Genomic DNA, 27,834 nt, shown 5'->3' with positions numbered 1-27,834 from the left:
CTCTCCTCTACTTAAAACTTCCCCTCCCAAATACCAGCCCCACCTCCCCATTTCAATGGCAGCCGAAAGCAAATAGCGAAACAGAGGCTGACATCCGGCCCTCCTTTAGGAAAAGAAGTTATCCCTGCAAGAAAATAAAACAATAGAAAAGACAACATAAGACATGTATGATTCAAATATGATCAAGGTTTATCAGGGTACTTAGCGTAGAACATCTGTAAAAGTCTAGGAGCTCTAACATGAAATTCATCAACCCACTCAGCCTGGGAGGGGGGAAAATGCTTCCAGGATACTAGATATTGAATTAGATTCCTATGCTTCCTGGAGTCCAAGATTTCCTTAACCTCAAAATATTGCTCTCCCTTAAAAGAGGGGCGGGGGGTGCAGGTAAGGGCGCACGAAAAGAAGTGTGCTCTGGCTTCAACAGCTTTACATGAAACACAGGATAAATCCGCTTAAGATGCTTTGGTAACTCCAATCGTACAGAAACAGGATTAATGATTTTCATAATAGGGAAAGGACCGACGTACTTCGGCCCCAGTTTCTTTGATTTCTGTTTGGTTTGTAGAAACTTGGTGGACAAAAACACTCGATCTCCTACTTTGTACTCCCTTTGCTTCACCCTCTTTTTGTCAGCCTGTTTCTTGTGCTTCTGGTGAGCAGCCTCCAACGCCTTGCAGGTCATGGGCCAAATTTGGCGAAGCTGGCCACTCCACTCGGAGAGGGACAAAATTTGCGGTTTTTCTCGAGGCAACTCAGGAATTGGTACAAAGTCCTGTCCAAACACAATCCTAAAAGGTGTCAAGCCGGTACTGCTGTGCACAGAGTTGTTGCATGCCACCTCAGCATATGGTAACAGTTCAGCCCAGTTATCTTGTTGATAATTGATGAAACACTGGAGGTATTGTTCTAAAACAGAATTAGTCCATTCACAAGCCCCGTTAGTCTGAGGATGGTGGGCGGAGCTTAGCCCCTGGGCGGAGCCAATTAACTTCAGAAACTCCTTCTAGAAGAGGGAGGTGAACTGGATCACCCTATCTGAAATTATGCATTCAGGCACTCCATGTAACATGTGAAATAAACAACTTAGCTAAGGACTTAGATGATCGGATTTTGGAACAGGGTACAAAATGAATTTGTTTGGAAAACAGGTTGGTGATTACCCGAATCATGGTATTTCCCAGACTCTCTGGCAATTCGACAATGAAGTCCGTTGATATCTCCTTCCATGGGGCCTCAGGGCGGGCCACACCTTGGAGAAGGCCCTGGGGTTTTCTCGGTGGGCTCTTTGCAGCAGCACAAATGGGGCAACTGGCTATGTAGGACTCAATGTCTTTTTTCAATGAAGGCCACCAAAATTGCCTCTTAACCAGATGTAAAGTCTTTACAAATCCAAAATGGCTTGCCATTCTCAAATCCCGTTGAAGAACAATAGTTTTCAGGTTAGCAGGAACATACAATTTAGCCCCTACTAAAGCCAGTCCATCCTTCATAGTACATTCATTTGAATGTTCCTTGAACCAGTCATCGGACTCAAGCCCTTCCTTGAGTTTGCACATGTGGTCCGTCGTGACCTCTAAATTCGAAATGCCTTGGCTTCTAGTAATCACGAGGGCAGCTAGACTTTTTGCTGGGATGACTGGGTGAACTACGCTCACCTTAGAGCTGTTGTATTGGGGAAGCATAGACAAAGCATCAGCCATGAAGTTCTCCCCCCCCCCCCCCGAATGTACTTGAGGGTAAAGTTGAAACTTGTCTAGTTTAATAGAAAGAAGGACTAGGGGAGACATGATAGCAGTGTTCCAATATCTCAGGGGTTGCCACAAAGAAGAGGGAGTCAAACTATTTTCCAAGGCACCTGAGGGCAGAACAAGAAGCAAACTAATTAAGGAGCGAAGCAACTTAGAACTGAGGAGAAGTTTCCTGACAGAACAATTAATCAGTGGAACAGCTTGCCTCCAGAAGTTATGAATGCCCCAACGCTGGAAGTCTTTAAGAAGATGTTGGATAGCCATTTGTCTGAAATGGTATAGGGTTTCCTGCCTAAGCAGGGGGCTGGACTAGAAGAACTCCAAGGTCCCTTCCAACTCCGCTATTGTATTGTATTGTATTGTATTGTATTGAAACAGTTGAAATGTTGCGCCCAACGCACCTATTTAGGAGATAGCTTACGTGGGGTCTTCAATGCTTCCAAATTTTTATGATCAGTCCATACTACAAAAGGGTGTTTGCATTTGCGTTCCCATTTCAATGGCAGCCAAAGGCAAATAGCGAAACAGAGACTGACACTGGGTTTATTAAAAACAGATCACAGCAAACAAATCTTATTTCATTCTTTGACAAAGTGATTAAATTAGTGGACCAGCGGAATGCCGTGGATGTAATAAATTTCAGCAAGTAGTAGACTTACCAAGAAGTAGAGCACAATCTACTTCTTGTTAAGCTAGAAAAATGTGGGAAAGACAGCATCACCACCAGATGAATTTGGCTGACAAACTGTACTCAACGAGTAGACATTCATAATACTACATCTCCATGGGGGCGGGGGAGAAAACTTTAGGGTACCACAAGCTTCTGTCTTAGGTGCAGGACTCTTCCATATCTTCATAGATGACTTAAATGAGGGAATAGAAGGGGAACTCATCAAATTTGCAGATGACACTAAGCTATCCTAGAAGACAAACTCAGGATCCAAAAAGATCTTGACTTGAACTCGGTGCCCTATCCAACAAAATGAAATTTAGTGTCGAGAAAAGCTTTGGTCACCACGTTACAAAAACAATATTGAGACTTTGGAAAAAGTGTAAAGAAGAGCAAATCCTTAGGACTTGCTCCTAATATGGGAGTATTGGGGCCCCTTCCCCATCCAAGGAAGATCCGGCGATTATTCCTGTATCCTGGTATTAAGTAACCAATTAATAACAGCAGGTGGAAATTGCACAAATATAATTATTGATATGTCCTAAGATTTAAAAGATACAAGGGGCATTTAATAAGCTCTCCAGCTGCTGCAAATATTAGCACAAGGAACTGCCCAACAGGAGGCAAAATAGGACAGAATTTTTTAAATATATATTTATACATTTAGATCAGAATGGATTTCTGCCAAAGAGAAAGATAAAAAATAACATGGGAATAATCCTAAATACATTGGAGTAGTATGAAATACACCCCAGAAAACAAAAGGCATTGGTGCTTTTAGATGCACAGAAAGCATTTAATAATGCTAATTGGTAAATCATGTTAGCACAACTAAAATATATGGACTTTGGGGAGAGATTTATCAATATGATTAAAGCAATATACTGTAAACAATCAGCTAAGGTGATAGTAAATGGAGACATGACAGAGAACTTTCATATCAAGAAAGACAGGGATGCCCACTGTTCCCATGGTTATTTATATTGACCCTGGAAGTGTTAACAAGGAACATTCGGCAAGATGAAGAAATAATAGGAATGGAAATAAAAAAGAGAAATGCAAACTACAGGCTTTTGCAGATGACTTGGTCTTTATACTAGAAGACCCTTTAGAAACTGGACCGAAGCTAATTAGAAAAATAGAAGAATATGGGGAAGTAGCAGGACTGAAAATAAATAGGGATAAGACAAAGATTTCAGTTGTGTTAGACTCCCAAGGAGGAGAGACAGGTCCTTACAGGTCTAAACTGTATGTGCCGGAAAGCTTGAGACAGGAAGTGTTACAGCACAGCCATGACTGTAAGCTAGCAGGCCACTTCGTATTTCTGAAAACATTACATCTCACTAGAGGACAATTCTGGTGGCCAAAGATGAAAGCAGATGTAGAAGACCACATAAAGAGCTGTGCCACTTGTGCTGCCATGAAGATGAGACTTCTCCAGCAAGTGGAAAGCCCCAGTAGATCTTGGGAGGAGATCGCAATGGACTTTATAGTTGAGCTCCCAGAAAGTGGCGAAAGCACCATAATCTGGACAGTAATTGATCTATTTTCCAAGCAAACTCATTTTACTCTCTGTTCTGGACTGCCTTCAGCGAAGAAGCTACCTAAGCTATTCATCAAACACATATACCGCCTACACAGAGTACCCAGGTGAATAATCTCTGACCACGGATTCCAATTTACAGCTAAGTTCTGGAAGGAATTCCTGACATCCATTGGGTACATGCAAGGACTTAGCTCCCCCTTTCATCCAAGCACGAATGGCGCGGCGTATTGTATGAACACAATGGCGGAACAATATATCCATTGCTATGTTGATTACCAACAAGAAAATTGGTCTGACCTGTTGCCATTTGCAGAAGTGGCTTACAACAATGCAGTGCATAGCAGCATCGGATCGACTCCTTTCCAAGTTACCAGTAGCATGGAATTTGTCCCCATGCCTGAGTTTCCCAGGGACCGCTCAATGTCCTTAGCCAAGTGGATGGACTCTCTCAAAAAAAGGTGGGAAAATACAAAGAAAGCGGTGGCCGAAGCGGCGGAGGAATATAAGAAGCAGGCAAACAAGCATCGCTCCATGTGGGGGATAATGTTTTCCTGTCAACCAAATACATATGGTTGAGACTATCTAGCAAAAAAAACAGGAGCCAAGTTTTTAGGTCCGTTCCCCATAGTGAAAGTAATTAACACAGTGACAGTTCAGCTTAGCCTCCCCCGCGTATTTGGGGAATTACATCCCGTGTTTCATTTCAGCCTGCTAAAACCAGTCCTTGGGTCCAGGTTGAGACCTCAGACCGAGCCACCTCCTCTTCCTATAGTAGTACAAGGCAAAACCCATTATGAAGTGAAGAAAATTTTAGATTCAAGACTATATAGCGTTCGTTTGCAATATTTAGTTCACTGGAAAGGGTGCACTTTGTCTGAAGTTACCTGGGTTAAGAGCTGGGATGTGAAAGCAGACAGATTAGTTAAGCAATTCCATGACAAGTATCCTGGTAAGCCAAAGGGTCCTCCTGGGGGGGGGGGGGGAAGATGGTTAGTTACGTAATGTTAACCCCCTGAAATACTCGTTACAGGATACACTTTTCTGCTGAGGGGGGAAGCCTGTCAGACCTGGAAGCCATCTTTTACCTTTTGGATTTCAGGCCTACCACATTTTCTACTGTGGGAAAGTGGGAGGGGGGGGAATTATACAGAGTGTGGGTGATATGTAGCCATAATAGCATTCTTTCTCTGAAAGTCAAGGCCAACTAGAGGTGATTGGGAGGCATCTGCAGTTCGGATGGTGACTGATTGGATCGTGTGATGGACATGTGGGGGCTGGGCAAGGACCTGAACTTTCTTTTGGATGGGGAAAACCTGGAAGCTTTCATATTCGGGTTTTCCCAGACGTGTCAATATGACATCTCTAATAAAATGGAACCTTGAGGAAACTCAAAGCTTGGAGACTTATTTTGTTAGGGGTGTTCCTTGGAACCCTGACAATATTATTATATTATCAATATAATTATGATGAGTACAACAACCAATATGTGGATTATGATTGTTCAAAAATAAGTGTACCCAGATCAGACACTGTTAGATGGAATGTTATATAAATAAAACAAATCAAACATGAAAAAAAGATAAGAGTGGAGTTTAATGACCTTTCAAGCTTTTCCAAATATTAGCACGAGGGAGTGCCCACATGTCAGGCCCGTGAGGTTATCCCACAAATTCAGGTTTAAAGGTTTCACGCTGTTTCCGCTTGCAAATCTTGTCATTCCTTCTTTGGGGAAGGAAAGCATTTTTTTTTACGTTTCTCTGAATTGCATGGACCAATTTCATCTAAGGGATGAGGGAACATTATCAGGACTAGATGAGCGTGGTGTTTGAAGAGAGGAGGGGGAGTAGGAGGACTGCAGGGTCCTTAGTGTTCTCTGAGCTGGGTGGTTTTCTTGCAGATGTTTCATGACCAAACTAGGCAACATCATCAGTGCTAGAACGAAGGGAGGGTTGGCAAGGAGAAAAGGGAGAGGAGGAAGGTTAGGAAGAGGAAGAGGAGAAGGAGGAGGCCCTTGGTGTTCTCCGAGCTGGGTGGTTTTCTTGCAGACATTTCATGACCCAAGGAGGGAACATCATCAGTTCTAGAATGGAAGGCTAGAAGGTTTCTCTAGAAGTTGTCCACCGGAGGATTTCCAAAAGGGATTGGACAGCCATTTCTCTGAATTGGTATAGGGTCTCCTGCTTGAGCAGGGGGTTAGACTAGAAGACCTTCAAGGCCCCTTCCAACTCAATCATTCTGTAATTCGATAATTCTGCTCCCTTCCTGGGGCTTTTTCAGAGGGAAGTGAGCCATGGAGGACAAAAAGAGTCTCCTGTGCTAAACACCAGCTTCTCCCCCTTTTGGAGACAATAACTCCAATTAATTTTCAGACAAATCTCCCAGTGTATTTTATTCTCACGTAAGGTCCCAGAAGTTTCCCTGAGCCACTTAGATGTCAAAGAGAGTAGGACTCGAGATGAGGCTGGCAAAAATTATCCGCTTTTATTTATGGCCAAAGCAAAAGCTGGGTGTCAAAAGTATATCCAAAAGATACAAACAAAATGCATGTAATGAATAGCCACACCCCTGCGACAGTGGCTCAAAGTATTATATACATTTTATGCCGATAAAAACAAAGTTTACCAAATCAGGGACAAAGTTTGGCAGTCTTTCTAAGGCACCTAAAAATCAGACAAGGAATAATGGATAGAAACCGACCAAGGAGAGATTCAACCTGGAAATAGGAAGGAATTTCTTGACAGTGAGAACAATCAACCCATGGAACAGAAGTTGCCTTCGGAGGTTTTGGGAGCTTCATCCCTGGAGGCTTTCAAGAAGAGACTGGGCTGCCACCTGTCAGAAATGGTGTAGGGTCTCCTGCTTGGGTGGGGGGTTGGACTAGATGACCTAGGAAGAGATTCAGAATGCAACTCCCCCGGGATAAATCAATTCCCACAGCTATGCCTGGGCCCTGGGTGATATGAGGAAGAGGGGCTCTTTGTAATGGAAGTGGGAGATGGGTGGGGGCTTCAAATGGGAGATGGGACACCCTCCTAAATATGAATGAGATCTAAATGGGGGAGGGGGTTGCCATAGTTAATTGGAACTTTCTCCTTGAAACAAAAGCAAGCTCCATAAAGCTGGATCCTGGGTCCATCCACCCTCGGGGTCTTTAACAAAATAAAAAGTTTTGAAGGGACAATGGAGGTCTTCTAGTCCAACCCCCTCCCAAGCTCCATTTTCACTGGCAGAGTGCTGCAGGAGGCTGTCGCAGCCAAAAACGGAGCTCGGGAGAAGGACATGAGCTCCGTTTTTGCTGACAGAGACACTGTGGGCCAGCCCTTCACTGTTTCCAGGGTGGCCCCGTGGAGCAGATCTATGCATTCCACAGGCTGGATCTGGCCTGCGGTCCTTGAATTCGACACCCCTGACCTATACCATTCAGAATAAGAATAACAGAGTTGGTTGCTTCATGTGTTGCTTCTGCTGCTGCCTTCAGCTGCTTTGGAGAAAATGTGCACCATCTCCCCCTAGGATAGCCCCACAACCAGTGGTGAAATTTCAATTTTTTTTTACTACCGGTTCTGTGGGCGTGGCTTGGTGGGCGTGGTGTGGCTTGGTGGGCATGGCAGGGGAAGGATACTGCAAAATCTCAATTCCCACCCCACTCTCGGGCCAGCCAGAGGTGGCATTTGCCGGTTCTCTGAACTACTCAAAATTTCTGCTACCGGTTCTCCAGAACCTGCTGGAATTCACCCCTGCCCACAATTACTGGAAGGTGGGGTCCCCAGTTCTCTTTGAGCTGGAAGGTTTCCTTGAAGACGTTTCATGGCCCAAGGAGGGAACATCTTCAGTGCTCGAAGGGAGGGAGGGTTGGGGAGGAGAGAAGAGGGGGAGGAGGGGGAGGAGGAAGGGGGGGGTCCCTGGTTCTCTTTGAGCTGGGTGGTTTCCCTGCAGACATTTCATGGCCCAAAGAAAGAACATCATCAGTGTTAGAATGGAAGGAGGGTTGGGGAGAGAAGGAGGAGCATGATAACAACCCTAAACTTTCTTCTAGCCCTGATGACGTTCCCTAGTTGAGTGGCGAGATGTCTGCAAGGAAACAACCCAGCTCAGAGAGCACCCAGGGGCCCTCATTTCACACATATTCTCCTCTGTTGGTAGGACTTAAATTGATCGATGTTTTATTAAGATCACTTACATGCCACTGTGGTTCCTTCTTGCTTTTCTTTTCTTAGGAGTTGCCATGAAGACGCCAACCATCCAGATGGTCCGGGTGCTGTGCCTGATCGGACTCTTCACAGAATCTTTGCAGTTACAAAGCGAGGGGCTTCAGCAGCAAAGGTTTCCACCTCCCTAAATGGGGAGGGGTTGCCGGGGAGGCAGGTGGCAGTCCCCATCCCCACTGCTTAACAAAAACAGGGGGTCTTCATCAGGCTAGAATCCCCGAGGCTTTTTCAACCGTGAACTCCTAGGGGGCTGGAAGATTGGAGAACTTGGGTCCCATCCATCTCAGGGAGACGCTTGACCTTATTAGGGGCTGCTGGAGAACCAGGTCAGTGCCAGCTGGACTAGATGTCTATGGAGATGCCCAATTATGCAGGTCGTGGTTGTCCCAAAGGGCATTCCCAAAGGCAACTGGGCTTCCTTGGTGCTTTTTTTGAAAACCTTTTGCTTCTCCTTTCTGACAGTGAGAACAGGGAACAGAAGTTGCATCTGGAAGTTGTGGGAGCTTCATCACTGGAGGCTTTCAAGAAGAATTAGATTAAATTAGCAGAGTTGGAAGGGATCTTGTAGGTCATCTAGGCCAACCCTTCACCCAAGCAGGAGACCCTACACCATTTCTGACAGATGGCAGTCTTTCCAAGGCACCTGAAGGCCAGACAAGGAATAATGGATGGAAACTGATCAAGGAGAGAGTCGACCTAAAAATAAGGAGATATTTTATGACAGTGAGGGCAATCAACCAAAGGAACAGAAGTTCCCTTCAGAGGTTGTGGGAGCTTCATCACTGGAGGCTGAATGTCAGAAATGGTGTAGATCTCCTGTTTGGGCGTGGGGTTGGACTAGATGACCTATAAGGTCCCTTCGAACTCTGTTGTCTGTTAAATGGCCCAAAGTAACTAAGTAGTTTGGAAGGTGGCCCTATTGTTTCATTGACAAAAAGGCTAGTTTGGGCCCACTGAAGGAACTGGCTCTGACTCAAAGGGGAAAAATAGTGTAATGGGAACTCACTCCTCAGAATAAAATATTTCCCCACGGATGATCTCCCAAAAGAGAAGAAAAGATAATCCCCTTAAAAACAGGCAGGAAACCTCAGCCATCTTTCCTCCCCCGAGACAGCCCATGGGTCACCTGCTCCAACAAGGGTTGGACTAGAAGACCTCCAAGGTCCCTTCCAACTATTCTGCTACCCTGTTATCCTTTCATTCTTTCATTCTGTTCTAGCTTCTCTATCATGTCCTAACTATTTTTTTCTCTATATCTCATTCTTAAACATATACTTATATATTAATTCTTTTCTTTTTTTCCCTCCCCCCTTTTTTCCATTCAATGGTGTCACGTCTGGGTTCTATATCTCTCTCTTCCTTTCTTTTCTACATTTCTTTCTCTAACCAATAATAAAATCTTCCCTGTGTCTTGAAGTACACCGATTCCTCTTTATCCTTTATTCTCAAAGTTAACCTGTTCATCTCTGCACAATCTAATTTTTTTAAAAAAATCTCTTCTTCTGTTGGTATCTGAGCTGAAGAATCTTCTCAGGGGAGAAGCGGAACGTCTTCCAAGAGAAAACAGAAATTCCAGTTGCCTCTTGAGAAAAAAAAAGCACCTTTGGGACAACCATGATCTGAATGATGGGGAATCTCCTTAGACCACGGGTGTTAAACTTGCCGTGTCCCGTTGCTGTCCCGTGATGTTTCGTGATGTTTCTCCCTTCACGAAGCAGGGGTGGGCCTGGCCTGTTTATGACACATCTGGCCCATGGGCCGCCACTTTGACCCCCCTGTGAGATAGAGAAAAGGGGGAGGGGAGATTTGATGCTATCCACAACGGGGAACATGATGGGACTTGCTAAGATGGTTGGGCGTTGCGTCTTCACATCTTGACTTTTGATTTGGACCGAAGAACTCTGTTTTATTCTTCACTTTTCTAGACATCCTCTCTCACTCTCTCTATATTTTCTATGCTTGATTTGAAACAGGGTCCCTTCCTCCCTCAGCCCAGGGGGAAAGTTCCACCAGAATTGCGGGCTTGCTCCATCCTCCTCCTGCCCCCTGTCAATTTTTTTCTTGGATGGTGCCCATCCTGCCCCCATGACTTTCTCCATGCTGCTCCTCAACCATTGGCAGCCACTCAGCCAGGGAGGGGCCACGAAACACCTCTTAGCAGCCACTTCATGGGAGGCAACCACAATCCTGCAGAGTGCAAGGGAGTCACGCAACGTTCCACTCGACAACCCCAAGACCTTGTAAGTTGGAGATCTGGGTGGGTTAGGGTGGAACGCACAGGAGAAACATCTGTTTGAACTCTGTTTATTATCTATGCTTTGATTCGGGGGATTTCTATGGCTTTATTACACTATTGCAAACTGGGCAGACCTGCTTAGGTGAAATGGGTCATAAAGAATGTAACAAAGTCATGAATAAAATCGAGGAAGTCGCTTCCTTCCCTTTGTTCAAGATGGAGATGAAAACTCAGAAATGGAAAGGAAGGAGAGAGAGAGAGAGAGAGAGGAGAGAGAGAGTGTGTCTTGGTTGGAATTGTGGTTTGTATGAACACTGCTCCCGAGGACAGGAGAAAAAGCAATGGATGGAAACTGATCAGGGAGAGAAGCGACGTAGAACTAAGGAGCAGTGAGAATAATTCATCAGTGAAACGGCTTGCAACAAGAAGCTGTGGATGCTCCATCACTGGAGGTTTTTAATAAGAGATTGGACAACTCTTTGTCCAGTATGGTATGGGGTCTCCTGCTTCAGCAGGGGGTTGGACTAGAAGACCTCCAAGGTCCTTTCCAACTCAGGTGTTCTGTAATTCTGCTCCTTTGCATGGGACGCCTTCAGAGGGAAGTGAGCCATGGAAGAGAAGCTGCACCTCCTGTGCTGAACGCCATCTTCTCCTCATTGTTGAGAGAATAACTGCCTCAACGACTTTTCAGATGGATTCTCATTTTCCTTTATTTCCACAGTAACACCAGTGAAGCTCTTATCATTAGCCGTCATTCGCAGGAACTAGAATTGGGTTTATCACTTACTTCCCCCCTGCCTCTTTTCTTCCTGGGAACATTTAAGGAAGCTGATCAGTGATTATTCCAATATCCTGGTACTTAGTAGATAATTAATAAAGCAGATTGAAATGGCACATATATAATCATTGATATGTTATAAGGTACGATGGGAATTTAATGACCTCTCAAGCTTTTCCAAATGTTAGCACAAGGGAGTGCCCACCAGGAAGCCAAATAAGAGAGAAAAATAAACAGTGAATATTCACGTCACTCTACTTGGGGGGGGGGCACAAATGGATACATCAGGCCCATGAGGTTATCCCACAAATGCAGGATTGAAGGTTTCACAGTGTTTCCGCTTGCAAATCTTGTCATTCCTTCTTTCGGGAAGGAAAGCATTTTTTTTTTAACGTTTCTCTGAATTGCATGGACCAGTTTCATCTAAGGGATGAGGGAACCTTATCAGTACTAGATGAGAGTGGTGTTTGCAGAGAGGAGGAGGAGGGGAGGAGGAGGACTGCAGGGTCCTTAGTGTTCTCTGAGCTGGGTGGTTTTCTTGCAAATGCTTAACGACCCAACTAGGGAACAGTATCAGTGCTAGAAGAGACCAGGGTTGTGAAGAGGAGGAAGAGGAGGAGGCTGGGGGAGGAGGAGGAGGATAATGAAACATCTGCAAGAAAACCACCCAGCTCAGAGAGCACCAAGTACCCCGCAGTCCTCCTCCTCCTTTTCCATTTGTTCCTCCTCCTGTACCCCACTCCCTTCTAGCACTGATGCTGTTCCCTAGTTGTGTCTGAGATAAGAAGACCACCCAGCTCAGAGAGCACCAAGGACCCCTCATTTCAATCCTGAGCTCCAAAGGTTCTCCTTTATTGGTGGGACTGAAATTGACCGACGTTGTGTAAAGATCGTGGGTGGAGTTGACATGCCACTGTGGTTCCTTCTTGCTTTTCTTTTCTCAGGAGCCGCCATGAAAACGCCAACCATCCAGAGGGTCCTGGTGTTGTGCCTGGTCGGACTCTTCACCGGACCTTTGCAGGTATAAACAGAGCAGCTTCGGCAGCAAAGGTTTCCACCTCTTTAAATGGGGAGGGGTTGCTGGAGAGGAAGGAGGGTGTCCTCCCTCCTCATTCAACAAAATAGTCATGCCCTGCTGTTAGGTTTTTCAGACCTCCCAAACACTTCTAAGTAGAAACCATCCTTGGTTCTATTTGCTGAGAAATGTGTAGTTTTATTTGAAGTTAGTCGCAGTAGTGCAAAGCCAGAACTGAGAATCACACGGACAAATCGCCAATTTTCCCTCCCTAACTGCCTCCCCCGGTGACGAATGAGGTTTCCGCAAGAGGTGTTGAGACCAGTCATTTCAAGCATAGGTTGGTAGGCAGCTTCATTCTTCACCCTTTCTTCTCCCAGCCGAACAACATTGAAGCAGCACTTTGGGAAGATACTACAGCTAGTTTTGCTTTCCCCCAAGCATTCCCCGTCCCATCCACTCCACACACACCCGACAGTTAATGGCACTTTTTCACCGCATGGTAACAAAGCACACGAGCGAGCACAAGGTGACAGTAGACAAAGACCTTGGTTGGGAGTGATGGTGAAGAAGAAAGTCTCCTGCATGGGTCATCGTGAGGCCATCTAAACTAGGCTGAAGCCAGGGATGGGATCACTTCAGGGCCACGGAGGGCACAATGTCACCCACTTTGGGGCCTTCTCCCTTCCTTCTCCTCCCCACCAGGGCAGCTGTGATGCTTCTTGCCCTGAATTTATGTATGCAATTTGGGGCTTTGTCCATTTCAAGATAGCTCCGCATGTGATCATTGGGCATTCCCCCAAATCTTGCCCCCGCCCATGATCCTTTCTTTACCCTCTTTCTAATCTGATTGTGCTATTTCAGACCGAAGGGGTGACCTCCCCTTCCCCTTCTCACCCTCCCCCTTGCTTTTGGGTGCCTCGGAGAATGGGTGGAAATTGATCAGGGAGAGATTCAACCTAGAAATAAGGAGAAATTTTCAGACAGTGTGAACGATCGACCCATCGAAGAGAAGTTTGCCTTCAGAAGTTGTGGGAGCTTCATCACTGGAGGCTTTACAGAAGAGACTGGACTGCCCTCGGTCAGAAATGGTGTAGGGTCTCCTGCTTGGATGGAGGGTTGGACTAGATAATCTACAAGATCCCTTCCAACTATTATTCTATTATTTCGGTTTTTTCCTTTCCTCTCTTGGCACTTTAAGCAGAGCATAGCTTGCCAGATGGATTTTCTTTCCAGATCAACATCAAATTCCGCTACGCACGAAACAAAAAACAAAACAAAACAAAGGGAAGCTAACCCAGGCAAACCATTCCGAGGCCCATCACCTTTTTGTCATTGTCCCAAAGGTGTTTTTTCAAAAGGCAGCTGGGTTTTGTTTTTTCTTGAACAGGTCTCGGTTCTCATCTAAGAAGCTTCTTCAATTGTGTCTGAATGGTGGAGAATGGAAGGATTGATATTCCTTTCAATCCTCTGGTCATTAGAGCTCTTTGTGAGAGTCGCCTAGGCCACTTGAGGGTTTATCTGTCCCTTCAGGCACACCTGAGTAGTGCAAATGGGTATGGAGTCTTTTGGGGACTTTCAAATGCAGATGGACTGTTGAATCTTGTCCTGTTTGCTTTATTCTCCTATGTCCGTGATGGTGAACCTATGGCACATGTGCCACAGGTGGCACGAGAAGCCATTTGTTAGGGCATGTGAGGCATTGCCCTGTCAGCTCCAGTGCACATGCATGTGCTGGTCAGCTGACTTCGCTCTTCTTTTGAGGCCATTTTTTGCCCTCCGGAGGACTTCCGATTTGCTCGTAGGGCTGGTTTTTGCCCTCCGGAGCTTTCAGGGAAGCCTCCTGAAGGCTTCGGAGGTCGAAAATTGGCCATATGGACAAACCAGAAGTCATCATTCCCAAACTTCTGGGTTCCCTGTAGGTCCATTTTTTGCCCTCCGGAGGCTTCAGGGAAGCTCCTGAAGCCTCCAGAAGGGCCTCTGGGGAAGGTTGGGGGGCTGTTTTCGCCCTCCCCAGGCTCCTAGAAAGCCTCTGGAGCCTGGGGAAGGCAAAAAAAACCATGCCAAAAGCAGGGGGTACTGATTACCTGCACATATGCCCCTGCACCGTCCCCGCTTTTGGCACAGGTGCCAAAAAATGTTAGCCATCACTGTGCTATGATGTGCCATTCATTTGTGAAGTGGTTGTTTTCTTTCTCCACTGTACAGTTCTGTACATGTTTCACTACATTGTAGTGCATACATCACACTGCTTCTCTGCTGTACGTTCAGGACCAATATTTCTCACAAAAAGAGGCATTTTAATGGACAGGGCCAATGGTCAATCCCATCGAGACCTTGGGCTCTTTTCTCTCCCTCATGTCCTTCCACATTTTCTCTCTTTTTGGACAGGTGTTTTGTCTCCAAAAGATTGCCCTCGACATGGCCAAGAATTCTCTGGATGACCCGTATAAGGGCTGTATCCCCTTGAGAGAGCTCAAAATGAAGAAACCGGGATATATTCCCCTGCCGAAAAAATACATTACAACCTGGAAAACGGCCATCTCGCATGTGGCGAAACTTGGCTACAGTGTCGGCAACTTCAATCCGATGTATGCCACTGCAATTATGGCCTACACCATCGGAGACCACCTGTACCGTGATTTCAACACTGCTGTACGCAAAGCTGGGAAATCCAAACAGTCTTACCTTCAGTTTCCCTTCAAGGACTACTTCTTACTCCTGAATAGGGCTCTTCAGGCCAAGAAGACAGTGCCCAGTTGTTACGAAGTTTTCCGTGGGATTAAAGGCCTCCGTTTCACCGTCTCCGACAAGGTGGTTCGCTTTGGACAGTTTGCTTCCTCATCCATGACCAAAAAAGTGTCCCAAGGGTTTGGCGAGGACACCTTCTTCTCCATCAAAACCTGTTACGGTGTGCCCATCTCTCAGTTCTCATTGCGCCCGTACCAAATGGAAATCGTCATCCCACCTTATGAGACGTTCAGAGTGATCAGCCACAAGAAAACCCCAAAGGGGGTCTTCATCAGGCTGGAGTCCAAAGGCGTTTTCAACCGTTTCAACTGTGAAGTCCTGAAAGGTAAGAAACTGGAAGAATGGAGAACCTGGGGTTTAGAGGACCCAGGGAGTGGCTCGGCTTTATCTAGGGCTCTTGGAGAACCAAAACAGTCCTCGGTGGACCAAATGCCTATGGAGATGCTCAATCACCCAGGTCATTGTTGCCCAATGGTGTTCTTTTCCCCCCTGAAAGGCAATTGGATCACCTTGGTCTTTTCTTTGAAAATGTTTCACTTCTCATCCATGACTTTTTTTCAGTTCTCTTGAATGAGAAGCAAAACATGATCAAAGGAAGGGCCAAGGAAGTCCTTTTAGGGGAAAACAAAACAACACTTCCAACGCATTTCCCAAAAGTGCCTTTTTTCAAGAGGCAAGTGGACTCTCTTGTTTTTTTTTTCCTTTTGAAGAGGTTTTGCTTCTCATCCAAGAAGCCTCTTCAGCTCTGACTGGATGGTGGGGAATGGAAGGATTGGTCCTCCTTGTAGACAGCTGGACTCTTTCAAACCAGCCGTCTTCTCTGTCCAAAATCTGAACTTTGCTGTCTTCAAATGGAGAGAAGACCGCTGGTTTGAAAGGGGGTCAAAGAGGTCATCGATGGCAGCCCTCTCCCCCTCGACAGAGGAGGAGGAATACAACACCATCTAACTCCAATCTACAATACAGTCCTTTCAACAGTTCCAAGAAGACTCCACAGCCATTTGCACCACTCAGGTGACCCCGAGAACACAGACAGGTGGCCTCCAGGTGGCCTCAATAACTCCTTAAAAGAATACAAATGACCAGATGTCTGCAAGGAGCATCAATCCTTCCATTCCAGGCAGAACTGAAGAAGCTTCTTGGAGGAGAAATGAAACATCTTCAAAGAAAAACCAGAACGTCCCGTTCCCTCTAGAAACTGGAGAGTGTAGTAGAGAAGTAGAGATCGCAGAGTCTTCAGCAGGTGATGGGGACATTTTATCCCAGAGGGGGGAAAGAAGGAGCAGGACATAAGAACGGAGGCTAAAGCACATGAAGGACAGCTGCAGGAACTGGGTATGTCCAATTTATTGAAAAAAAGGTCTTGGGGTGACTTGATAACAGCCTTCCAATATTTGAGCAGTTACCGAAAAGAATAGGGGGGGAAACAACCTATTCTCCAAAGCACCTGAGGGTAGGACAAGAAGCAACAGATGGAAACTCATCAAGGAGAGAAGCAACCTAGAACTAAGTAGAAAGTTCCTGAGAGTGAAGACAATTTATCAATGGAACTACTTGCCTCCAGAAGTTGTGGTGCTCCATCACAGGAGGCCTTCAAGATGAGATTGGACAACCATTTGTAACCAGTACTAGGAGTTTATGATTCAATGACTCCTAGAGCTGCTTTGGTTTCTTCAGGTTATTCTGGGCCAGTTGGAAGGGCTACCTGTACCCTGCGGATCCCAAATCCAGAAGAAGCATGTTGCTTCCTCTTCTTCCAGGGGTTTGTGGATTTCCTTGTCCAGCGTCCACTCCTCAGATTTCCTGATGCTTCTCTCCTGCTTAGGTTTTTTAAATCGACTTTCCAGACAGCCAGTTCCCTGGATGCTGATTTCAAAAAAAGGTCTCACCATCCTTTGCAATAGCCTGCAAAGAACTCCCTCATCTTGTCTTGGGTCTTCTCTCTTTCCATCTCTCTTTATCCCTCCATCCCTCTGCCTCTTCCTCCCTCTCTGTCTCTCTCTCATCTCTACCTCTTGCTCTCCCTCTTTATGTCCCTCTGTCCCTCCCTCCCTCCCCCTCTCTCTTCCCCTTGATCTCCCTCCCTCTCTTCCTCCTCTATCCTTTCCTCTCTCCCTCCCTTCCTCCTTCCCCTCACTCTCTTTGTCTTCCTCCATCTCTTCCTCTCCCTCCCCCCTCTCCTTTCCTCTCCATCATTCTCTCTGTCTATCTGTGTCTCTGCCTCTCCCCTCCCCTTCCACTCTCTCTCACACACATACAATTTTCCATTCACAGATGAGGCATCTTGGCAAAAGATAGAAAAGAATATGAATAAATATTTCACTTGCTGCCACGTTAACCTCTCTGCCCCCACACCCTTTTTTGTTTCCACAGTTCACTAAACTCCCATGGGGAAACCTTTCCTTCTTTGGGGTCTCTAACAACTTGGCCATTTGGAAAAAGAGTGTCACGAGGAAGGATACCAGGTGCAACATGCAAGATTCCTTTGAAAATTCCTTTTTTTACCCTCCTGAAGGAAAGCAAGAATTTCAGGCTACTCAAAAATTATTCAAGGAGGATGAAGCCTTTCTCTAGGTGCATGCCACTCGTATATCTTTTAATTTTTAGGATGTAGCACTAATTATAACCATGCAATTTTCATTCGCTTTATTAATTAGTTGCTAAATACCAGGATGCAGGAATAATTGCGGGAGCTTCCTTAGAGGTTCCCAGGAAGAAAATGGGGAGGGGGAGTAACATACTCCCAAGCCCCTGGCATGATGAACAGCAAGAATTTCAGGCAACTGAAAAAACACATTTATTCGGGGAGGGTGCAATCTTTCTCTATGATACAAAGATCAAGGTTTGGGTATATGTGATATGGGTTGATTGTATCTGAAATCTAGAAATCAAGCAATAAAAGTCTTTGGTGTGTAATGAAAGTTTTATTTTTTTACATGGGATAAAAGAGACACACATACCCTCTTGCTATAGGTTGTATTTTCTCCTCTCCCACCCAGCTTTGTTTCTTTCTGGACACTTTGCAGCTTTAACAGAGGGATCCGGAAGGTGGCCCTATTGGTTCATTGATGAAAAGGCTAGTTTGGGCCACTGAATGAAATGGCTCTGGGGAAAAATAGTGTAAAGGCAACCCACTGCCCAGAATAAAATATTTCCCCAAGGATGATTTCCCTAAAGAGAAGAAAAGATACTCCCCTTAAGAATAAGCAGCCATCTTTCCTCCCCCGAGAGAGCCCATGGGCGTACTTTAGGGAAATTCTGTTTCATTCCAAATATACAATTTTGCCCATCATTAAACCAGACTCCCATTTCAAAAATGCTGCATAACAAAGCAATCGCCAGGCGAAAGAACACATATTCATACATCGATAACAAAGAACTGAGAAACATAAAAACTCACTCATCAGCAAAACCAATTTGTTAGCAGCCACCAAGAACACCCTTGTTGCTGTTATCGGGAAATAAATGGAACCTCCTTTCCACAAGCGGCTTCTCTCTTGATTTTTGTTCACCACTTTCTTTTTGGAAGAAAGGATGGACATCAACTGATTCTTTCGATATTTTGGCAACCACAGAAGGATTACAAAGCGAACCTGTCCAATGCACCTGGTCTGGGTAAGCCTTCACTTTGCTGGCGACAAACCCCTTTGGCCTGTGGGTGGGCTGCCCCTTTGGAGAAAAGGTAGTAAAGGGATTTTTGAGTGTTGCGCTCAAGAACTGCTGGGAAAGGAGATACCATATTTTCCGGAGTATAAGACGTACCTTTCCCACCCACTCCAAAAAGAGGGTGGACATATGGGTGCGTCTTATACACTGAATGCAGCATTTTTGGCCTCTGGAAACCCCACCCTGTGCATCCCATGTTTCGCCAAAATGGATGCGCAGAATGTTTGGGAGGCCTGCAGAGTGTTCCTGGGGGTTGGGGAGGGGTAAGGCTTTAAAAAAATGTTTTTTAAATGTTCAAAATCCTGGTGCATCTTATACTCCAGTGCATCTTATAGTCAAAAAATATGGTAAGTACATCCAAATTTTGATATCCTACACCCAGGGAAGTAAGGTGTGTGCGCCTGTGGATGTGTGGCCGAGTGTGTGTATGTGTGTGGGTGAGAGAGAGAGAGCGTGAGAGAACAAAAGGGGGAAAAAACTCCACCCCACCCCATGCCTTGCCTCGCCTCTAGTCAGGCAGAGAGTTGGTATACAACACACAACATCTAGTCAGGCAGAGAGTTGGTATACAACACACAACAACGAACATCCTTGGTCAACGTGAGGATGATCGAGATAGTCCGTCACCCTGGACAAAATTCCTCAAAGTCTCTCTCTCTCCCCCTCCCTCCCCCTCTCTAATAAACCCTGCAATCTCTGCTATGCAAACCAAGGGTGGGTTGCTACTGGCGTTGGTATCGCTTTTCTTCTCGTGCATGCATGCCAGATGAACGTTGCCTGCACATGCACAGTTCATTGTAAATTGTTCTGTGCATGCGTGAACACCATGAAAAGCTAACAAAAAACATGCTGGCCACAACAGTGAAGACCGGGGAATCAGTTTGCGGGCGTGGCCAGCCTGAGTCGCTGCTGGTTCTGCGACCCAGGCCAAACTACCACTACTGGTTCGCCCGAACTGGTGCGAACTGATAGAAACCCCAGCACAGGCAATAGCAGCTATGCCGTCTCCCTTCTAAAAGTAGCCAGGAGGTCATCTGTATAACACCCGCTTGACCTGCTCTAGAAGCACCTCCTGGCTCTTTCCCAAAGGGACAGTGGCTGTTGTCTACATTTCGTTGCCTTCCGCAGTGCAAGGGACACGGGTGAGTCCCACTTTTGGCACACTCACCATTTGTTTGCAGCAACTGGGACCACTGCAGGTTGAGGCAGAGGCATGGGGCTGCCCATTCCATGTCCAACAACCACTGCAAGCACATTTCAGGCAGCCATGACCTCATCTGGCTCTCGGTTCCTCCCAAGCCACCAACGGGAAGGAACCTTCAGCCAAAGCAGCCTGGTGCAATTAAATGCTTTTAATTTACAAATAGAAAACCTGGTTGCTAATACTACAGTATTTCTCCTCCTCTTCTTTCTTGGCCTCACTTTTTTTCCTTCTCTTTTTCCTTGTCCTTTTCCTCTCCTCCTTCTCCTGCTTCTCCTTCTTCTCTGTTGGCAATCTCGTTTTGATGAGATTGTACAGCGCTACCACCTAACGCCGGGGTGTCAAACTCGCATTATCACGGTGGAGTCACGTGACATATCGGAGCTTCCCCCCTTTTGCTAAACCAGGTGGGGGGGCATGGCCAGCATGTGATGCATCCGGCCTGCGGGGCGTGAGTTTGACACCCCTGACCTAATGAATCAGGTAAGGAAGGTGGCAGGGCAGGGGTGGTACCACACTGTGACTTCCGCACGCTCACTGCTTCCTGTACTGGCCACACCCACCCCTCTCACCACAAGGCCGATGCTCTTAACTGGGGTTTATTGTGAGGTTAGGGCTTATATTTGGAGCACGCAGAAAATCAAGCTAGGGCTTATTTTCAGGGAAGCACAGTATTCCATTCTGCTATGCTCTGTTCTGTTCCATTCCCTATAAAATTCCTATTCCCTATTCCCTATTTCTTGTTCTATTCTGTTCTGTTCTGTTCTCTTCTGTTCTGTTCTATTCTATTCTCTTTTCTCTTTTCCTTTTCCTTCCATACTGCATAATCAAGTTTCAAGTTTATTTGATTTATAGACCGCCCCCTCTCCCCGAATATTGCCTATTTTTTCTATTCTATTCTATTCTATTTTATCATTTCTTTTCCTTTTCCATATTTTATATTCCATAATCCATTCTATTAATTTTTCTTCCTGCTTGGTTTGAAAGGGGGGGATTCCTTCCTCCCCCAGACCAGAGTTTCCCACCGGAATTGCAGGGATGAGACACCAGAATTACTCACTTGTTCCTCCCTCCTCGTGCCCCCCCCCCGCACATCACCTTTCTCCTTGGATGGTGCCCATTCTGCCCCAATGGCATCACCCAGGTCCCTCCTCAACCATTGGCAGCCACTCAGCCAGGGAGGGGCCACCAAAACACCTCTTAGCAGCCACTTCGCCCGAGGTGACCACAATCCTGCAGAGCGCAAGGGAGTCACATAACATTCACCTCGAGATCCCCATCACCTCGTAAGTTGAAGACCTGGGTGGGGCGGGGGAAATGCACAAAGAAATACCAGTTTCAAATCTGTTTTTTGATCTATGCTTCGATTCGGGTGTTTTCTCTTGCTTTATTATGCCGTTTCAAATGACCCAGAGATGAGTTGGATGCTGTAGAAATTTAGACATAAAATTGGGGAAGGGGCCCCCTTCCCTTTCCTTGAGGTGGGAATGAAAATTTCAAAATGGAAGGGAAGCAATAAGAACATTGATTGGTATTTAGGGTTCACCCAGGCTGCTCCAGGAGTCAGGACAAGAAGCAACGGATGGGAACTAATCAAGGAGAGAAGCAACCTGGAATTAAGGAGAAATGAGAACGACTGACCAGTGGAACAATTTGCCACCAGAGGTTGTGGGTGCTCCATCACTGGGAGCTTTCAAGAAGAGACTGGACAGCCACTTGTCTGAAATGGGGTAGGGTCTCCTGCCTGAGCAGGAGTAGGACTAGAAACTAATTAGTGGAAACTAATCAAGGAGAGAAGCAACTTAGAACTGAGGAGAAATTTCCTGACAGTCAGAACAATTCATCAGTGGAACAGAAGTTGCCTCCAGAAGTTGTGAATGCCCCAACACTGGAAGTCTTTAAGAAGATGTTGGATAGCCATCTGTCTGAAATGGTATAGGGTTTCCTGCCTAGGCAGGGGGTTGGACTAGAAGGCCTCCAAGGTCCCTTCCAACTCTGCTATTGTATTGTGTAGAAGGTCTCTGAGGTCCCTTCCAATTCTATGATTCTATCATTCTATAAGCATCCCCTGCTCAAGCAGGGGGTTAGACTAGAAGACCTCTGAGGTTCCTTCCAGCTCTGTCATTCTATGATTCTGTAAGGGCCTCCTGCTGGAGCAGAGAGTTAGACTAGACCTCCCCCAAGGTACTATTGTAAACTCCTTCTCGCACTGATGATGTTCCTTAGTTGGGTCAGGAAACATCTGCAAGAAACACTCCCCCAGCTCAGAGAGCAGCAAGGACCCCGCGGTTCAACCCTCAGCTTCAAAGCTTCTTCTCTTAATTTTTTTACAAATTTTTTGCAGACTTAACAATGACAAGATTTGCAAGTGGGGAACAGTGGAACCCTGTACTTGTGGGGTAGCCTCATGGACCCGATGTACAAACCTGTGCCCCCCCCCCCCAAGTATTCTGACGTGAATATTCTCTTTTTTATTTTTCTGCCTTATTTTGCACACCTGTTTGGCACTCCCCTGAGCTAATATTTGCAAGAATTCGAGACCTCATTAAACTCCTCCAATGTATCAATATTTATCTCTGTGCCATATTCATTCACTTTATTAATCAGTTACTAAATACCAGGATGCAGGAATAATTGCACGAGCTTCCTTAGACATCCCCAGGAAGAAAACAGGGGGTGTGGGGGGAATGACATACTCCCAATTTTAGTATTGGGAGCATGTCTTAGTGATAATAGCTTGATTGTTGAGTGCTGTGCAAATAAAATAAAAGGGGAGATTTGTCTGAAAACTAGTGTGAAGAAGTCATTGTCTCAAAAACGAAGAGAAGATGGTCTTTAGCACAAGAGGCAAGTTGACTCCATGGCTCGTGTGCCTCATGGAGGGGAACAGAATGAAAGAATTACAGTATAGTTGGAAGGGAGCTTGGAGGTCTTCTAGTCCAACCCTCTGCAAAAGCAGGAGATCCTATTCCATTCTGAACAAAGGGTTGTCCAGTCTCTTCTTGAAAAGATTCTGTCTAGCTGACATTTTTCCAGCTTACCAAGAAGTAGATTGTGGTCCACTTTGTCGAATGCCTTGCTGAAATCTAGGCATACGACGTCCGTAGCATTTCACTGGTCCATTAATTTAGTCTCTTTGTCAAAATGTGAAATAAGTTTGGTTTGGCATGATCTCTTTTTAACAAACCCCTGCTGGTTTTTCCTTATAATTTTATAACTAGGGAGGCAAGAAAGGAGGGGGTTTGTGGAGAAGGAGGAGGAGGAGGAGGAGGAGGAGGAGGAGGAGGAGGAGGAGGAGGAGGAGGAGGAGGAGGAAGAAGAAGAAGAAGAAGAAGAAGAAGAAGAAGAAGAAGAAGAAGAAGAAGAAGAAGAAGAAGAAGAAGAAGAAGAAGAAGAAGAAGGGGAGGGGGTCCTCAGTGCAATATGAGCTAAGTTACTTTCTTGCAGATGTTTCATGACCCAACTAGAGAACATTATCAGTGCTAGAAGGTAGAAGGAGGAGGAGGAGGAAGAGGAGGAGGAGGAGGAGGAGGAGGAGGAGGAGGAGGAGGAGGAGGAGGAGAAGAAGAAGAAGAAGAAGAAGAAGAAGAAGAAGAAGAAGAAGAAGAAGAAGAAGAAGAAGAAGAAGAAGAGGGGGAGGGGGTCCTCAGTGCAATATGAGCTAAGTTACTTTCTTGCAGATGTTTCATGACCCAACTAGGGAACATCATCAGTGCTAGAAGGTAGAAGGTGGAGGAGGAGGAGGAGGAGGAGGACCTTCCCCTGCATCTAACGCTGATGATGATCTCTAGTTTGGAAATGAAACATCTGCAAGAAAACTATCAAACTCAGAGAGCACCAAGGAACCCTCATTTCAACCCTGAGCTACAAAGATTATCCTTTATTGGTTGGACTTAAATCGATCCATGTTTTATTAAAATCATTTACACCCAACTGTGGTTTCTTCTTGCTTTTCTTTTCTCAGGAGTCACCATGAAGACCCTGGCATTGTGCCTGATCGGATTCTTCATAGGACCTTTGCAGGTAGAAGTGCCCAACTTTTTAAATGGGGAGGGGTTACCGGACAGACAGGCCACAATCCCCCACCTCCCCGCTTTGCAAAAAAGTTGCTTCCTGCTGTTAAAATCTTGGTTGTTTCTCAAAAAGGAGAGACTAGGCCAAGGCCAGGGATTGGCTCCCTCCAGAGCCATGGAGGCCACAAGGTCACCCACCTAGAGCCCTTCTCCCTTTTCGCCATTGGCCCAAAAGTGCTTTTTCAAAAGGCAACTGGGCCTTGTTTTTCCTTGAATACATGTCGCTTCTCATCCAAGAAGCTTCTTCCGTTCTGATTGAATGGTGGAGGATGGAAGGATTTATAATCCTTGCAATCATCTGATCATTTGCATTCTTTTAGAGAGTGAAGCCACTTTGAGGTCACCTGAGTCTTGAAAACAGATGTGGAGACTTCTTGGAATGTTGAAAGGACCATATTGTAAACAGAAGATAGGAGGTGTTGTATCTCTCCCACTCTGTTGAGAGAGAGCTGTTCAATCTTAACGTAGATGGCCTTTTCGACCCGTCCTTTGAACCAGGGGTCCTCTCTGTCCAGAATGTAGACTTTCGTGTCCTCAAAAGAGTAACCTTTGTTGTTCAAATGCAGATGGACTGCTCAATCGTGTCCTGATGGGTTTGTTCTCCTATGTTATGCCATGCGTTTGTGAAGTGGTTGTTTTGTTTCTCCACTGTACAGCTCTGTACATTTCTCACAAAAAACAGCACTTTGATGAACATCAAGACCTTGTGCTCTTTTCTCTCCTTCATGTCCTTCCACACTTTCTCTTTTCTCGGACAGGTGTTGTGTCTCCAAAAGATTCCCCTCGACATGTCCAAGAATTCTGTGGATGACCGGTACATTGGCTGCAACCCCATGAGAGAGAGCAAGCTCCTGAAGCCGGGATATATTCCCATACCAAAAAAATATATGGCAATTTGGAAAAGAGCCAGAAGTCACTGGGCCAAACTTAGCCAAACTGTCAGCAAGTTCAACCCGATCTATGGCACTGCAATTGTGGCTTATACAATCAACAGCAACCTGTACCGTGATTTCAATAACGCTGCAAGAGAAGCTGGGACATCCCAAAGCTCGTACAAACAATATGCCTTCAAGGACTTCCACCTCCTCCTAACCAAAGCTCTTCAGGCCAAGAAGATCCAGAACAAATGCTATGAAGTCTTCCGCGGGATAAAAGACATCCATTTCACTGTCCACATCAAACAGTTTGTCCGCTTCGGACAGTTTTCTTCCTCATCTTTGGTAAAAGAGAAAGCTCAAACATTTGGCAAGGGCACCCTCTTCTCCATCAAGACCTGTTACGGAGTGCCCATTTACGACTTCTCATACTACCCGTCCGAAATGGAAGTTCTCATCCCACCCTACGAGGTCTTCATCGTGAAGAGTCGAAAGGGGGGCAACATCAGATTGGAGTCCCAAGGTGTTTCCAGCCGGTTCAACTGTGAACTCCTGAAAGGTAAGAGGCTGGAAGAGTGGAGAACTCGAGGTTCAAAGGAGCCAGGTAACAGCTTGGCTGTATCTAGGGCGACTGGAGGACCAACACAGTTGCTAATGGACCAAATGCCTCTGGAGATGCTCAATCTTTCGGATCGTAGTTGCTCTTTATGCTGGGTTTTTCTTGGTTTTCTCAATTTTCTTTTTTAGTGATATTGAACAAAAGCATGCTGGTCGTGGACAAGGCACCTCGGCAAAGGATAAAAATAGAGAATGAATGAATAAATCATAGGAATCAATATTTCACTTGGTGCCACATTAACCTTGCTGTCCCTCATCCCGTTTTTGTCTCCACAGCTGCAGGTCGCTAAACTCCTCTAGGAAGGCTGGTCTCCATCTGACCTGAACCATCCTAGGAAGCCTCTGACAACCTGGCTGTCTTGGAAGAAAGCATCCCTAGGAAGGAGACCAAGTGCAACATGCAAAATACTTTTCCAAAGTAGATTTTTTTGCCCTCCTAACAAGATGAAGAGCAATAATTTCAGGCAACTGAAAAAAGCAATTTATTCAGGGAGGGTTCAGTCTTTCTCTAGGGTTCAGAGATCAAGGATTGGGTATATGTGATTAGAAATCAAGAAATCAATAAAAGTCTTTGGTGTGCAATGACAGCTTTGTTTTGTTACATGGGATAAAAGACACACACACACATACACACACACAAAGACCCCCTCCTGCTGTAGGTTGTGTCTTTCCTATTCCACCCAGCTTTGCTTCTTTCTGGATGCTTTGCAACTTTAACCAGGGAGTTTGGAAGGCGGCCCTATTGTTTGTTTGATGAAAAGGCTAGTTTAGGCCCACTGAGGGAAATAGCTGTCAGGGTTCCAAGCAACACCCTCAGTGAAAGAAGATCCCGAGGCTTTAGTTTCCTCAAAGTTCCATTTTATTAGAGAAGTTATATTGGCACATCTGGGAAAACCCAAATCTGAAAGCTTCCAGGTTTTCCCACCAGTCAAAAGTTCAAGATCCTGCCCCAACACCCACAAGTTCATCACATGTTCCAATCTTCCACTGCCACAAAGAACAGATTTCACCCATTGAGTTCAGGCCAGGTGCAGAAACAAAGGATTACCTTGGCTTTCTAAGAAGAATGGTATTATGGCTACATATCACCCAACTCCATACAACATCCCCTCCCATTTTCCCAAATAGAAAGTGTGGCAGGCCTGAAATCCAAAAAGAAAATATGGCTTTCAGGCATGACACACGCCACTCCAGGTGCAGAGCATGTTGACCTTGACTCAGGTAGAAAGAATGTTATTTTGACTGCATACCTCCCATGCTCCATACAACCCCCGCTCCCAATTTCCCACAATAGAATATGTGGCAGCCTTGAGGACCAATGTAAAATATGACTTCTAAGCCTGACAGTGTCTCTGACTCAAAGGGAAAAATAGTGTAATGGGAATTCACTGCCCAGAATAAAATATTTCCCCAAGGATGATCTCCCAAAAGAGAAGAAAAGATAATCCCCTTAAGAATAGGCAGGAAATCTGAGGAGGAGGAGCTGATGTCGCAACGACATCTTGGAGCCCCAAGATTGCAGTCAATACTTTTGCCGCTGGACGGTCCTTTTGGACCTAAACCGTCCTGAAGAGATGGTGATAGGGAAGATTATGTCCTGCTGATCTCAGGGACACCGCAAAGTCCCTGATTGATCCAGGAGAATATCTTTTTGCTGGTGACAGAAGCTCAGCCATTGAAGCTGCTGAAGTTGGGACAGTTCCGGAACGGGAGGAAAACGGAAAGAGAAAGTGTGCCCATCTGGTGAGGAAATCTTATTATTATAAAAGAGACTAACCCCCCCAAAAAATTAAAGCTAAATTAAATTTGAAAACAGAAGAGAACAAGCGGCGAAATTAAGCTACATTAGACAGTATGTTATCCTTTTTTTTTCTTTTATGGATGGAACTTTTGCAAATGTTTCCTATTCTTCAAATTGAACGGATTAGTTTTTCTTCTATTGCTTTTTATATTTCTTTTTTTTATACCTATGGATTAAAATCTTTTTCCTTATTTTTATAATGCTGGACTGGAAGGTTTTTGTCCTTTTGCTCCATTTAAGAATTTTGTTTTCTTTAAGCCTGGAATATAAAGAAGATAAAAGGAATACAAAGAGGGCTGTAATAACAGAGGGAAAGGAAGTAACACTGCCACTTGGAGGCTGGAGGCTTGGAAAGCTTGGAAATATTGTCTATTCTTTTTTCTCTTTGATCATTTGATTTTGCATCTCAAGGTTCCTCAGCTTGTTTACAGAAAGTAATAGTGAGAAGAGCATGGTGTCAGTGTTCCAAATATCATGCAGAATTAAATCATTGTCCAAAGCAAAGTTATCCTTAAAACTCCAATTTAATGAGACAGACATGTTGGCATTATGCTGTGAAATGTCAACTCTAATGTACATCCTGTGGGTTCACCCAGTTGAAAGTTCATCATCTACCACACCCCATAATTCATCACATGGTCCAAT

The 27,834-nt window shown here is 45.4% G+C and overlaps 2 protein-coding genes across 2 annotated transcripts; both read left to right on the top strand.

Moving 5' to 3' along the window:
• Positions 1-12,141: 12,141 nt before the first annotated feature.
• LOC309381808 (erythroblast NAD(P)(+)--arginine ADP-ribosyltransferase-like) lies at positions 12,142-17,336 on the top strand (the record flags this gene model as incomplete). Its single annotated transcript, XM_081933091.1, has 3 exons — positions 12,142-12,210; positions 14,596-15,280; positions 17,329-17,336. 3 exons carry the CDS (start codon positions 12,142-12,144, stop codon positions 17,334-17,336), a joined length of 762 nt encoding a protein of 253 aa, XP_081789217.1.
• Positions 17,337-23,794: 6,458 nt separating this feature from the next.
• LOC309381807 (NAD(P)(+)--arginine ADP-ribosyltransferase 2-like) lies at positions 23,795-25,588 on the top strand (the record flags this gene model as incomplete). The annotated part of the gene is made up of 3 exons (XM_081933090.1): positions 23,795-23,845; positions 24,654-25,329; positions 25,518-25,588. 3 exons carry the CDS (start codon positions 23,795-23,797, stop codon positions 25,586-25,588), a joined length of 798 nt encoding a protein of 265 aa, XP_081789216.1.
• Between the last annotated feature and the right edge of the window lie 2,246 nt (positions 25,589-27,834).

This window comes from Natrix helvetica (assembly GCF_964273705.1).
Source record: "Natrix helvetica genome assembly, chromosome: Z".
Classification (NCBI taxonomy): Eukaryota; Metazoa; Chordata; class Lepidosauria; order Squamata; family Natricidae; genus Natrix; species Natrix helvetica.
This window is presented reverse-complemented; position numbering and strand designations above follow the sequence as displayed.